The 13,886-nt window shown below is 46.0% G+C and overlaps 1 protein-coding gene across 1 annotated transcript in view; it reads left to right on the forward strand.

Moving 5' to 3' along the window:
- Window positions 1–12,942, forward strand: part of nr6a1a (nuclear receptor subfamily 6, group A, member 1a) — a 113,659-nt gene extending 100,717 nt beyond the window's left edge. Inside the window, exons 3-10 of the mRNA XM_034091238.2 lie at window positions 4,048–4,278; window positions 5,195–5,250; window positions 5,821–5,978; window positions 6,780–7,010; window positions 7,299–7,553; window positions 8,792–8,913; window positions 9,392–9,544; window positions 11,228–12,942. Coding sequence (XP_033947129.1) covers window positions 4,048–4,278; window positions 5,195–5,250; window positions 5,821–5,978; window positions 6,780–7,010; window positions 7,299–7,553; window positions 8,792–8,913; window positions 9,392–9,544; window positions 11,228–11,313 — 1,292 coding nt within the window. The 3' untranslated portion in view covers window positions 11,314–12,942. The remainder of the gene's footprint in view (window positions 1–4,047; window positions 4,279–5,194; window positions 5,251–5,820; window positions 5,979–6,779; window positions 7,011–7,298; window positions 7,554–8,791; window positions 8,914–9,391; window positions 9,545–11,227) is intronic.
- The last annotated feature ends 944 nt before the right edge of the window (window positions 12,943–13,886 follow it).

Raw genomic sequence — 13,886 nt, forward strand, 5'->3', positions numbered from 1 at the left:
GCTGCACAGTCATTTGTCCCAGGAATGAATGGCGCTGGTAACCTTTCCCACTAAAGACAAAAGCCAGATGTTGGTGGGTGTTCTGACCAGTAGGAAATGGGCTTGAGTGTTCTTTAAAGAATAAAGAGCGCTGCAGCCTTCTCTCACCCACTGAACATTGGGGGCTTTGGACCCATCAGCCATGTCTGCTTGTGCCCCTCCTGTAATCACAGGTGTTCATTTGTTGCAAGCACTTCATCCAACACGTTTTGGTTTACTTGTTTTATTGAAAATGTCTTAACAACGTCGAGAGCAGAACATCACACGTCTTTATTTCCCTAAAGAAAAGACGTGACCCTAAGACCCTAACTAATTCCTCTCAGGTGAATCCTGCCTCATAACATGAGATGTTGGCTCTTTGCTTCTTGGACCAGACTGAGGCGTAAGCAGGGCTTTACGAGAACAAAAGCAACATCCAACTCCATTTGAAAAACAAAACTGTTTTATTTATTTTTATTTTAAGTGACTAAAAGAAGTGAAATATCCCCAAATGTTGTATTTTCATCACTAGAAGAAACATACCAGGCTCAATGTCGAGAATTAAAACAAGACATTAACTTAAAGGGGACCTATTATGCAAAATGCACTCTCTGATATCTTTTATACATAAATGTGTCCCCGGTGCGTCGGGAACTCACAAAGTGTCAGAAAGCAAAACCCTCTCTCTTTTCCTCCGTACCCACATCTCTAAAAAAGAAAAAAAGGGGGATCCTAACAAGCAGATCCAGAATTTTCGCTCCTATAACGTCATTGGCGACATCCTGCCGACGTGACATGTCCCAACCTATCGTCTCCAGCACACGTGACACGTCCCAACCTATCGTCTCCGGCACACGTGACACGTCCCAACCTATCGTCTCCAGCACACGTGACACGTCCCAACCTATCGTCTCCGGCACACGTGACACGTCCCAACCTATCGTCTCCGGCACACGTGACACGTCTCAACCTATCGTCTCCAGCACACGTGACACGTCCCAACCTATCGTCTCCGGCACACGTGACACGTCCCAACCTATCGTCTCCAGCACACGTGACACGTCCCAACCTATCGTCTCCAGCACACGTGACACGTCCCAACCTATCGTCTCCAGCACACGTGACACGTCCCAACCTATCGTCTCCAGCACACGTGACACGTCCCAACCTATCGTCTCCAGCACACGTGACACGTCCCAACCTATCGTCTCCGGCACACGTGACACGTCCCAACCTATCGTCTCCAGCACACGTGACACGTCCCAACCTATCGTCTCCGGCACACGTGACACGTCCCAACCTATCGTCTCCAGCACACGTGACACGTCCCAACCTATCGTCTCCAGCACACGTGACACGTCCCAACCTATCGTCTCCAGCACACGTGACACGTCCCAACCTATCGTCTCCAGCACACGTGACACGTCCCAACCTATCGTCTCCGGCACACGTGACACGTCTCAACCTATCGTCTCCGGCACACGTGACACGTCCCAACCTATCGTCTCCAGCACACGTGACACGTCCCAACCTATCGTCTCCAGCACACGTGACACGTCCCAACCTATCGTCTCCAGCACACGTGACACGTCCCAACCTATCGTCTCCGGCACACGTGACACGTCCCAACCTATCGTCTCCGGCACACGTGACACGTCCCAACCTATCGTCACAGTGCAGCTGTGTGTCTGTGTATTCAGCAGGATGTCTGCTGGAGGCTTAGAGTAAAGTTGTTATATATAATACATATAATGGCACTGTTCTAGCGGTAAACACTTAATGTCAAGCTATGTGCTGTATCAGAAACAATACACAGCGTGTTTTGGGAGTAATATGCTGTGTTTACATTAGCAAGCATGCTAACACTCAGAGCTAGCCATGGAGCTAAGGCTGTAGGCTGCTGGAGAGCATATGTGTAACGTAATGTCCTTGTGGTAAACCCTGCGAGAGAGAAAGGTTTGAGCTCCATACTGTTTCAGAAATAAAGCTTGGTTAGTGGTTAGGAGCATAACATGGCATTTAATCACCGCAGCGTTTAGCTGAGCTTCTCCCGTTAGCAGGGGAAAGCTGCGTGGCTAGCAGAATCAGACGGTTTGCAACAGGGCTGCAAAAGAGGGGTATGAGCAGTATGAGGCATGGCTACAATGGGTGATCTGTTTGGTATTTTAAGCAAAAAACTTCACAGACATGTTTTGTATAGGTATGGCCCTACAATATATGTTTCCAATATAGCATGATAGGCCCACTTTAAGTGTCTCACCTCAGACTGTTTCGCCCTCATGCACCTTCACATTGTTTGTGATTTATTGATTATTAGCTTTGGTTCAAGGTTTTATTATTTTGATATCCCATTAAATGATCCCTGCCCCACAAATGCTCTGTCTGACAGATACCTGGTGAAGCTGCCGTTAAGGATTATTGCAATCTATTTATTCTTTTAAAATTCCTATTTCATGCAACCAACATTGCAAATGCTGTATTTGCTCAGGACTTCCTATTATAGTGGCAGAACCTTTAAAGAAACTGACTCTTAGGAATCATATTGGACATGTATCAGTCCAACCTGATCCCAGATCAGCGGCAGGCCACATTCCTTCTTCAGCCTGTCTTTGCACTGCAAGGCTATTCTCTGTAACCATGGCGTCCAACCCATCTGCTCTCAGCGGCTGTCAGCAAGGGGGCGGGGGTTTGGTAAGGAGGGCTTTTTGGTGTGTGTGTGTGTGTGTGTGTGTGTGTGTGTGTGTGTGTGTGTGTGTGTGTGTGTGTGTGTGTGTGTGTGTGTGTGTGTGTGTGTGTGTGTGTGTGTGTGTGTGTGTGTGTGTGTGTGTGTGTGTGTGTGTGTGTGTGTGTGTGTGTGTGTGTGTGTGTGTGTGTGTGTGTGTGTGTGTGTGTGTGTGTGTGTGTGTGTGTGTGTGTGTGTGTGTGTGTGTGTGTGTGTGTGTGTGTGTGTGTGTGTGTGTGTGTGTGTGTGTGTGTGTGTGTGTGAGCTTAGGATGTGGTAAGCAGAGAATATGTGCTCCCACTTAATTCTCAGCAGCTTCCTGAGTGAGTTTGATCATGGCGGTATGCAGCCTGGAGGTAGATGGGGATTAGGGAAGATTTCCAACAGCTCTCTCACTTTGCTGTCTTAACAGTATGCGAGCACCTTCATGATTAGTAAAGTAGCTTCATGAAGAAGGTCCTCAGTCTCTCTTTGATCCCCTCGCACACGTACGGTCTCCCAAACATCCAACGTCTTTATTAAATCACTTTCTTTTTTTCTTGTTTCGAATGTCTCATTTCCAGCCTTTATAAACCCGCAACACACAGTGTCATTCTAGTACTTGTTTCAGGACACTTTGTGCCACAGGACCACTTCCTCAGGTCTTTAAATATGCCCTCACATGTGTTCCACGTTACAGCCCTAATATATTACTGTCCGACCAACTGTTCACAGTTTGGAGTGATCAGCAGAAAGTGTGTTTGGCAAACGGAAGGCTAATAATTGAGAGAGCGCCTGTGTGGAGCATCCGGGCCCAGACAGGCCTGGAGGCGGTTATGGAAAACAAGAGACCAATTGTAAGAACAGGTTTTAGAACATTTTAAAAGTACTAAATGGATTGATAATCAATACCCTGAATTGAATGTTGCAAATTGATATAGCAAATATGAGCAACATTTGAGATGAACAGGTCTGAGGCCTCTTCATGTGATACTGCTGTTGTTCGAGGAGAGAAAGCAGACACTGGAAACAAATCAGTGGTGTGGTTTCAGAGCTGCTGAATAAAACATACACAAGACGTCTCCTCCTGCTGCCTGTTACACCTCCACTTTCACAAAATGAGAGTTGGAGCTTAAGAACTCTTTGGATTATCCAGCGCCTGGCTCGTGCTTAAGCCCCAACAGCCCCCATGATCTCAATTAAAAACGTGTGCCTCCAGCGAGGTTTTTGCACCCACTTTTTTCACGATGTGGAGGAATTAGTGTTAAGAAGTGGTTGGAAGTGGTTCTAAATGTCTCCTTTCCGTTTTCTGCTGTGTGTCTCTGCAGATGATCCAGCTGACCAACGTACTTGCCTTATCTGTGGAGACCGTGCCACAGGCCTGCACTATGGCATCATCTCCTGTGAGGGCTGCAAGGGCTTCTTCAAGAGGAGCATCTGCAACAAGCGCGTGTACCGCTGCAGCCGCGACAAGAACTGCGAGATGTCGCGCAAGCAGCGCAACCGCTGCCAGTACTGCCGCCTGCTCAAGTGTCTGCAGATGGGGATGAACCGCAAAGGTAACGGGTGGACACATCACACATTGTAACCCTATGGTGGCTCCACCTATTAAAAATGAAGATGATTATGAGAATTTCCTATTTTATATTTTCACATTTTTGGTTACATGTTGTTTATGGATGACAATAATGTGAAAACGTCAAGCAATTATACATGTCCACATATCATTCTTCTAAATGATTACATGAAAGGGTGGTAATGGTTTGATAGATTCCATTTGCTTGGTTGTATTTATGAAACGCTTGAGTCTCTGTCAAGGTTCCAAAGTGTAATTGTGAGTAAAACAGGGGTCATGAGCTGCAACCCGTCATGCTCAGGAACAGACCTGACCAAGTCCTCTTCTGGTGTAATTCCTGCTACAATTGACAACCAATTGATATTTTACATTTTTGAAAACTATAACTTTGTGATTAGCTTTTTGATAATCTACATCAATCTTTTCAGTAACTCTAAATACACTAAATCAACAATATGTGTAGTTAAGAAAACTTCAAACATAACTTGTGCATGCAGGGCAATAAGAGAGGAAGTCCTCTCATGACAGAGACGGGTTCATCTCAGGTACCACGCTGCCCCCTTGTGGATGCTGGTTGTAAATAACCCTTCAGTGCTGCTTCAGCCTGATGGCCGATTTATTCTTCAAATACTGTGATGAAAGCAGGCATGTCCTGACACTTGAAATACATTTAACTCCTTGCTTCTAATAAACCAATCCCATGTCAAGAAAAAAACCTCTCTACCTGCCGAACAAAAACAAAAAGTTAAGTGAAAAAGGACCAAAACAAATGATGTGAAGCAAAGCCCTGTGGGATCAGGTTCAGCCACTAGGTAGAGCTCTGACACTAACCCTGATCCGTGGTGTGTTCATGGACCACGTGTAGATTGAGATTTCTGCTTTTTGTTTTTGTCATGCAGCAATCAGAGAGGATGGCATGCCAGGAGGGAGGAACAAAAGCATCGGGCCTGTTCAGGTACATCATCACTGAATACCAGAAATGTTGTTTTTGTGACCTTCACTGACCTTCCGCCGGCTAAGAGTCAGGCTGCATGTTGTTGTGGCTCAGTCCCAGAGTTGGCTCGCTCACCATGAATGCATTGAAGACGCCCGCTTCCATTAAATAACTGCTTTATCTCCGAGTCCTCGTGAAAGCAGGACCTCTGTCATTGATATGGAATGAATTGGCGTTCCACTGTGTGCTGAATGAGAGCAATGGAAGTGTCTCGACCCCAGCTGCAGATACAAGACACCACATTTTCTGGCATGCTAATGCCTTTCAAAATGCCTTTGTCTATTTTCTCCCTTCACGGACCGGCAAGGATCATATTATTTTAGTTGTGTGTTTATCAATCAGATACACACACAATTTGCTTTCTTTCCTTTCTTTTTTCCTTTCCTACCTTCCTGTTTCACTGCGTCCTTGCTCCTCAACATTTGAGTGAAAAGCAGTCAATGCTGATCAATTGAACTAGGACACGGCTGTCCTTTGCTTGAGGATGTGCTGTCAGCTCCATGAGTGTGTGTGTGTGTGTGTGTGTTTCAGATCACAGAGGAGGAGATAGAGCGGATCATGTCGGGGCAGGAGTTCAAGGAGGACGTCCCGGAGCACACCTGGGGCAACAACGGAGACAGTGACCACAGCTCGCCCAGCAACGGAGCGTCGGAGGGCAACCAGCCGTCCCCCTCCACCCTGTCCTCCAAGTGAGTCGCTCATATCGTCCTCTCAGCGCCGAGCGCCAGCACTCTCCCCATTATTGAGATAATGAGCCGGCCCTGACGGTCTCACACCTCTTTCCCATCGCAGCCAGACTTTAGTTAAAGTCAGTAATCGGCTGAAGAATGCCTGAATGTGCGGCTCCTCGACGCACAGATGATAGCAAACAAAGAACCTTCTGCTATCTGCTTCTCTTGCTATGGTGCGAGTGCATTGTCTATCTGCAATCATCAAGGACAGATATTGTCTAGCTACTTGCATGACTGTATTTATTTTAGTCTCCTTCAGTATAAACACAAGGTTTATCACCGTAGCACAGCCTGAGAGCTATTCAGAAGAATTCTTGAATTATCAAATGAAACCTGAGCAGAAATAAACAACAATTACAGAATGCATGTGCTTGGTATGCAGGTACAACGTGAATGCAATGTTTTGTCTTCCAGTGTTGGAGCGAGTGGAGCTCCACCAAAGTGTTAAAGTTTAGGAAGTTTAAAGAGTCAGTCTGTATGTCCGTACGTAGTGTGGGCGATATCTCAACATGTGCTCTTGCTCTCGGGAAGCAGACCATTAGATAAATGAAGTAGAAGTTAAAAACCAGCTGCGATAAACCCATCTGATATCCCAACACTAGTGCTTGAAATGTACGCAGATGTAAAAGCTCTCTTAAGGTGAATTAGCACAACCGGGTGAACATATGGATCTCAGGGAAGGATGGTGAAGGCTATTTCACAAAATGTACGATTATTCCTTTCAAGTGTGTCTGACCTCTGACCTTTGTGTGCACCCAGCCGCTCTGTGGAGATGAGCGGCTACACGGCGGCCCTCAGAGACCAGTACATCAACAACTCCATGTCCACACACTACCAGCTTCTGCCCCACCTGTTCAGCTACGCCGCCCAGTCGGGCCTGCTGGCCCCCCAGCCCCGCAGCCTCTACCCCCAGTCCCACCCCCTGGTGCTGCAGCTGGTGGCCGCTGAAGACCTGGCCCCCCTGGCAACCCCCATGCTCATAGAAGAAGGGTGAGTCAACGCAGACGCAACAGATCATGCTCTCGCCCCCTCACTACAATGCAACACAGGGAATCCAGAAGGCGTTGTTAGTGCGGTGACTTACAATCAGACCTGCATCGTGTTACAGCAGGGTTCTCCAAACTGCGGCCCGTCGTCCATTTTGAAATGGCCTTCAGCAAACAGTCTAATGGGATATGGCCCACACCTGAAGCTTGGGCCCAGGGATCTATGTTCCACAACAAACCAGTATTTTGAATTGTCTCGCCGAGTTCTTACCCGCCCTCTGGTGTCTGACAGGTACAAGGTGACCCAGGTGGAGCTGTTCGCGCTGCTGTGCCGCCTGGCAGACGAGCTGCTCTTCCGCCAGATCTCCTGGATCAAGAAGCTGCCGTTCTTCTGCGAGCTCTCCATAGAGGACTACACCTGCCTGCTGAGCTCCACCTGGCAGGAGCTCATCCTGCTCTCCTGCCTCACCATCTACAGCGCACAGATCTTTGGAGACCTGGCCGACGTCACCGCCAAGTACACGCCGTCTGACGACGAGCTGCAGGGGTGAGTGGCAGGAAGTGGGGAGCGACGTTCTCTAAACTCAGGTCTCATACCTCTGCCACAAAGGAGACAGCCAGTCATCGTGTTTGAATGAGTGTGATGACCAACGCAGTATAATAGTGGACACAGTTACTGTTTACCCTTTTAAAGCCATTTTTAAAAGTAACTTTTAAATCTCAAATTGCAAGGTGGTGCCTTTAAATGTCTCGTCAGTCTATAACACCAAGGTATTCATTTTTAAATGATGCAAGCAGAAGAGCTTCATCGGCTCAACACATTTTCTTTGCTGCTTTTGCATGATTGTCAACTTATTTTGATAGAATGTTCAATTATGCCAACTTTAAATCCACCATGCAGTAACATCTTGATAAGTACCTGAATCAATGTACCTAATTCATAGGTGTTGGTAATATCTCCGTGAAGGGATGCAGGTCTCCTGCCTGTGGTGGCGAGTGCACCATAACACAACAGAGTCTGACTTGCTAGCTGTAGCCTCTGGGAGCCAATAGTTCACTCGTAAGAGAGGTGGATGAAAGATAATAATGAAAGCAGTCCTGTGAAAGGCGAGTTTCCCTCTTTAGGAGTCTCCAGGCGTTTGATGTCTCCCTTATCACGGCAGGTTGGCTGAGGGCCAGCGGAGTGGTCTGTGAACAGGGGGCCTCCTCAGGACAGAGCTGTGGCTAGCACCGTCTAACATGTGAAATACATGCATGTCCCACGCCGGGCAGAGCAGGATGAGTGGGGGTCTGGACCGGTGTAAATCACAGCAGAATGATCTGACCTCATGACACACACTCTGCTAATATACGGTGCCTCTCTGCGGCTGCAGTCGACTCGCCTGGAGCTGAGGAGGGAGATCTGATTTACACAGACACGTTTGTGAGAGGCAGAGAGACAGGGCATTGGGCTTTGATGAGTGGAAATTACACTTTGTGAACCTTTCTAACTCCTTAAACAGCTGTGGGATTAGGCAAGATGTTTGTTAAGCACTTTCAGAAGATCTGACGTGGTCCCTCCCTTATTCTTCCCGTGCTCATCGGAGCATAGCAGCTTAAGATAATGGGGCTTGAGGGATTTAAAAGTTTGGCAGTGGGTTTAAATGTGAATGATATTGTTATTCTATACATGTATCCTATCCTAAACCCAGGCTGTCCTCCTCCTCCTCACCCAGAGGGACAGACCCTAAGCGTCTTGATATCAATGTTCCAGCAGAATGAGCCGGTCTGTGTGTGACTCCTCAGATTCAGCGAGGACGGGATGGAGGTGATGGAGAGGTTGATTTATCTCTTCCGCAAGTTCCACCAGCTGAAGATCAGTAATGAGGAGTATGCCTGCATGAAAGCCATCAACTTCCTCAACCAAGGTAACAATCTGATTTGACAGAGCTCAAGCTTGTATTAACCCGAACAGTACATAACATAAAGCTTTAATAACAATAAAGCTTTAACTATGTAGCACTTTTCATACAGCAGGCAGTTCAAAGTGCTTTAACAACATAGCACAGATTACACATTAAAAGAGAGAAGAAGAAACCCCTCAGATCAGACAGACCTTTCTGGAAACATGCAGCAAGGCAACATCATATCACAGTTTGGGAGACAAGGGGGTGCAAGGTATGATCATACAATTCAATAAATAATGACCCCTCAGAAAAATGATGGAAGACATAAGACAAAATGAAAAAATACAGTAAAATATAAAAACCTGTAAAATAATAATAAAACGTTGTAATAGTTGTAACAAAGGTTAAAGAGAAAATGTAGCTAATACAAGTTTTAAATAAATAAAAGAGGTAGAAACCTCTAAATAAATCAAAGCTGACCTCGCCTTTTTATCCGCAGATATCCGAGGACTGTCCAACACCTCGCAGCTGGAGCAGCTCAACAAGCGCTACTGGTACGTGTGTCAGGACTACACGGAGTACAAGTACCCGCACCAGCCCAAACGCTTCCCCGAGATCATGATGTGTCTCCCGGAGATCCGCTGCATCGCAGGTGAGGCTCCTGAGAGCTGGATAGATCTTCAGAGCTTCTATAGTCCTTAACTCTAATACGGTGGACTGGAAGACCTCAAAGCGCCACGTAGAGGCCAAATAGTTACATTTAAAGGATTTATGTTCATTTAAAAGCAATACATTTTTGTTATGGTGTTTTGCTTAAGAGTTGACATGAGCGTTTACTAAATTGCATAATTTGAATGATCTGGTACATCTGAATATCACCTGGCCAATGCCAGCACATCATTAGGTGCCGGCCAGCCCGTTATCTAGCGTGTCCTGGATGAGTAGTGGGAGGTGATGACCTGAGAGAATCAGAATGACCTTCTGCACCAGATACACATCTCACACTTTTTGATGTATTATTATGTTCTTATTAATGTATTGTATGAAGTGACTATCAGAGCGTTCATGCACAATAATCAATAACTAACCTTTTGTGATTGTTCTGTGTTGTTCTTGCATCTGTTAAAATGTTTATGAACTATAGATGTTGCAATTGTACAAAACTCTGGCAATACATTGTCATTATGGTCATGCTTATAAAGCTAATTACATTGAGAACCCTGGGCCAGTATAAGCTCCAAACCGTTTTGTTTTTAAAAAGAGAAAACTACCAGGCTGTAACTCTGTGTTCTGGAGCTGTGAGCTGTGACGACCAAAGGAATGATCCTGCTCACCCAGCACTGCCAAAGGAGTCACAATAGGCGCATTCACACTGCGGTACTTTTCCCACAAAGGTTCATGCGAACTAAGGAATAAGTCCCTGGGGGTGGATTATGCAAATGAAGCCGCTGACGTCACTTTTTCTTCTTCTGCTTTGGGTTTACTGGCAGGCTGCAAACTTCACGGCGTATACTGCCGCCCAAAGTCCCCGTCCGGAAGTCCCCGGAGTTGGGGAAGGCTTCAGTAGAAGCTGCTGGGACTCCCAGCAGCTTCTACTGAAGCCTTCCGAGTAAATCGCCAGAACGCCGACACTTCCTCATCTCCACCGCTCCCATGTTTTATTTTGTGTTGCCATAAGTTAGTCTCTCTGCGTTTCTGCGCTGGGCTAATGCTAATGCTAATAATGCTAATGCGAGGATAATAAAATGGCGGCTTCACAAAACTTTTTGGGAGTTTTACGTTCGCATGAACCTTTGTGGGAAAAGTACCGCAGTGTGAATGCGCCTAATGTGATTTCTTTGTTTGTCCCACAATGAGGAAGTGTGCTCCAGCAGCAGAAGTATAGTGCAGATACAGTGAAGATAATACACTTACATATTACAAAGTCAATAAATGTTATTTGCCGATTGTAAATAAATTGAGTGAAAAGAAATACAGCTTGAATTGCACATGGGTATATTGCACAGTGACCCCCCCCCACCACACGGTTTGGAGCTTATACTGGCACAGGGGTCTCCCACGTCCTCACTTAAAAACCTCATCCATTCTGTGTCCCTGCATCTGAGGGAGTGTTAGCTAACAGGCTGGACATGCGTTGGCTTTGGAACCTATTCAAATGTACCTGCTCATTCAAACGGTGCACTAAATGTTGATATCTTTAAATTGGTGAAAACAGTATGCCGTCTCTGCTCTGTGGTCCGTGAGGCTGGCCCTCTGTGGTCCGTGAGGCTGGCCCTCTGTGGTCCGTGAGGCTGGCCCTCTGTGGTCTGTGAGGCTGACCCTCTGTTGTTTGCAGGGAAGCTGGTGAACGTCCCCCTGGAGCAGCTCCCCCTCCTGTTCAAAGCAGTCTTGCACTCCTGCAAATCCAGCCTGAGCAGCTAGAGGAGCGGGACCGCCTCCTCCGGAAACTAGACCCCCCCCTGACCCTCCGATGCCAGGGACTGGTCTCCCCTCTTGTGAATGTGACAAGCAGCTAGTTTGTTTTTTGAAACTGTTTTCTTTCTATATTTATTACTCGACAGAGCTGAATGTATGCTGATTTACACTGTGCACATGCTTCTGTACAAAACAAATGCTCGTAGATGCATTGGTCTTTGGAGTTTACAAGTGTGTATCCAGTTTGCTCAATGTGTCAGTGTTGCTATTGTTAGAGCTAGACTTTAAAAGAGTTTATTTTATTCAGACGGGGCGGATAGACATATGTGACGAGTGTTTGAGAATACCTCAGGGAAATGTTGTTGCTATGTTCAGGTACCTTTTCTTTCTGTTAGATTAAGAGTTCCCTGGTCAAAAACCAATTCCCCCAATCAGATACTGAGTGTCCGCGGGAGCTGCATAATCAAAGATTGAACCAGTGTTTAGCTTCACTGAAAATGCAAAAGTTGAGCTTCTATCTGCATGGACTCGGTCATCCTGCTCCATGGGAGGCGGTCGTGTCAGTTTAACATTCCATGGGTTAAGGTGACGGTTGGATCTGCGGGTTCTTTGTTGAAAAAAGGAGCATACGGGTATTTTTTACAATCATAGACGGGGATGTAAGGCTTTATTGTGGGGAAGGGGATTGTAGTTAGGTTTGCTGTTTTTAGTTGTGTTGTTTTCCCTTTTTGACCAAAGTGTTATGCAATGCTTTCCCCCCACTGATGGGTTGGGGGCTAATAGCTCCACAAAAAAGATTTCTTATCAATGAAGGATCAGGATAAGAAATGAATCAATCTGTGTCAGAGGGGAGACCCCCTGCTGGGCAGACGAGCGTGTTGCCGGATTTCATTCTAAATGCTGCTAAACATGCACAAATTGTTGTGCACACATATATGCATAGAGCAGATGTGATGAGATTGTATTTCCCTCTGATTCTTTCAGACGGCTTGTTTTCCGTCTGCTCCCTTCAGCGCCAGGACCTTGATGCATTGTAGCCTCGACAAACTATTTAGGGTTCTCTGTTGGGTTAAAGGGGACGTTTGTGAAATCTTGGATTTGACTAATTACTCAGAACAAAGCAAAGGTCAGAGAGCCAATGCTTGGTGTTTTGAACAGGTAGAGATCTTCATGGGTCAAATAAGTCAACCTGACCGACTAGAACCAAAATTGAAGTGACATCAAACACTTTGGCGTAGAATGCTAGCTTCGGTTAGCTCATCCAGCTTCAAACCCAGATAAAAACCCACTGGTCCGTTCAAAAATCTCATTGGGCAGTTTTAGAGGAACTTGGACTGTTTTCGGGTCTTGTCAGGTCCAATCAAACTTTTGCACAGACCCAAGACCAGAATCAGTAAAAGTTGGACCGGATCCAGATCCAAGAAGCCCTAGAACGTGTGGAGCTGAGCTTCAGGTCCGATTGTTTATTGGCCAAGGTTGGCCAAAGACAATAACCCACATTTCTTAATGAACTGTCTAATAAAAGTTTGCAGATGATCAGTTTAAAGGATGCATCTTCTGGCAGTGTCTCACTGGGGTCGAGGTTCAGAGTTGAAGTGACTTTCCTCTGGCTTGCATACCCTCTGTGACAGATATGCACATGTTTAAGCATATAGGAAATGGTCTTTTATTTTTGAAGTATGAGATGATAATTTCAAGCCGCCTGAGGCGTCTCCTTGACTCCTCGGGTTCTTTGCCATTTCATGACGTACGAACAATTTTAAATGCATCTTTGCATCTCTCTTTTTTTGCACAAGACGGTGGGGTTCGGAGACCTTGACCTTTGACCCTGGCCCATGCCCGCCATGCCATGTTCCTCTCTCAGGTCCCTGCAGACCTGAATCTAAACAGGGTAAAGTTAGTGTTATGTATTGCATTCGGGAGTTCCTCAGTGACCATGCTGGTGTACTTGTAGTAGATGTAGATGTAGGTTCCAGGACATTGTAGGTCCTAAGTAGAAAAGTGTTCCCCCCCCCTTCATTCAGTGGATGCAGTTTGAAGATTAGACCTGCAGGGGGAGTTTTCCTCTGGGCGTGGTGATGGACGGAGAGGTCCCTGCTGCAGCATCTTCATCCTGGCAGCCCCTTTCTCATCTTTTGATTTTATACAGTGTCCTGTTCCTTTTTAGTTATGATGTTAATGTTTTGGATTTTTGTAGTTTTCACATATTCAGTGTCTTTTGTGTGGACAGGGCAGTGAAGACAGCCCTCGTCATTTTCTAAACTTTGAATGAATGCTTAACTTTTTTTGGACATGATTTCTAGGAACTGATTCCTTTGTCCACCGTATTTTATGAAATGGTGATATTCAGGCGATGTGAGCCATGTCTCGCATGGACTTGACATCTTATGTATTTTGAATCATTTTACAACGCAAAAGTGATGCTTTGGAGCCATCTGTGGTTCCAAAGCTGAATTAAATTACACTAATGTTCTACCACCTGGATTCTAAGAGCAGCTAAGACGGGTGTGGACAATATTTCTCTCACTATTTAGTCAAATGTGCATCATGCATCACACAGGCTTCTGAGGTTAAAGGGT

This window comes from Pseudochaenichthys georgianus, chromosome 9, assembly GCF_902827115.2.
Source record: "Pseudochaenichthys georgianus chromosome 9, fPseGeo1.2, whole genome shotgun sequence".
NCBI lineage: Eukaryota > Metazoa > Chordata > Actinopteri > Perciformes > Channichthyidae > Pseudochaenichthys > Pseudochaenichthys georgianus.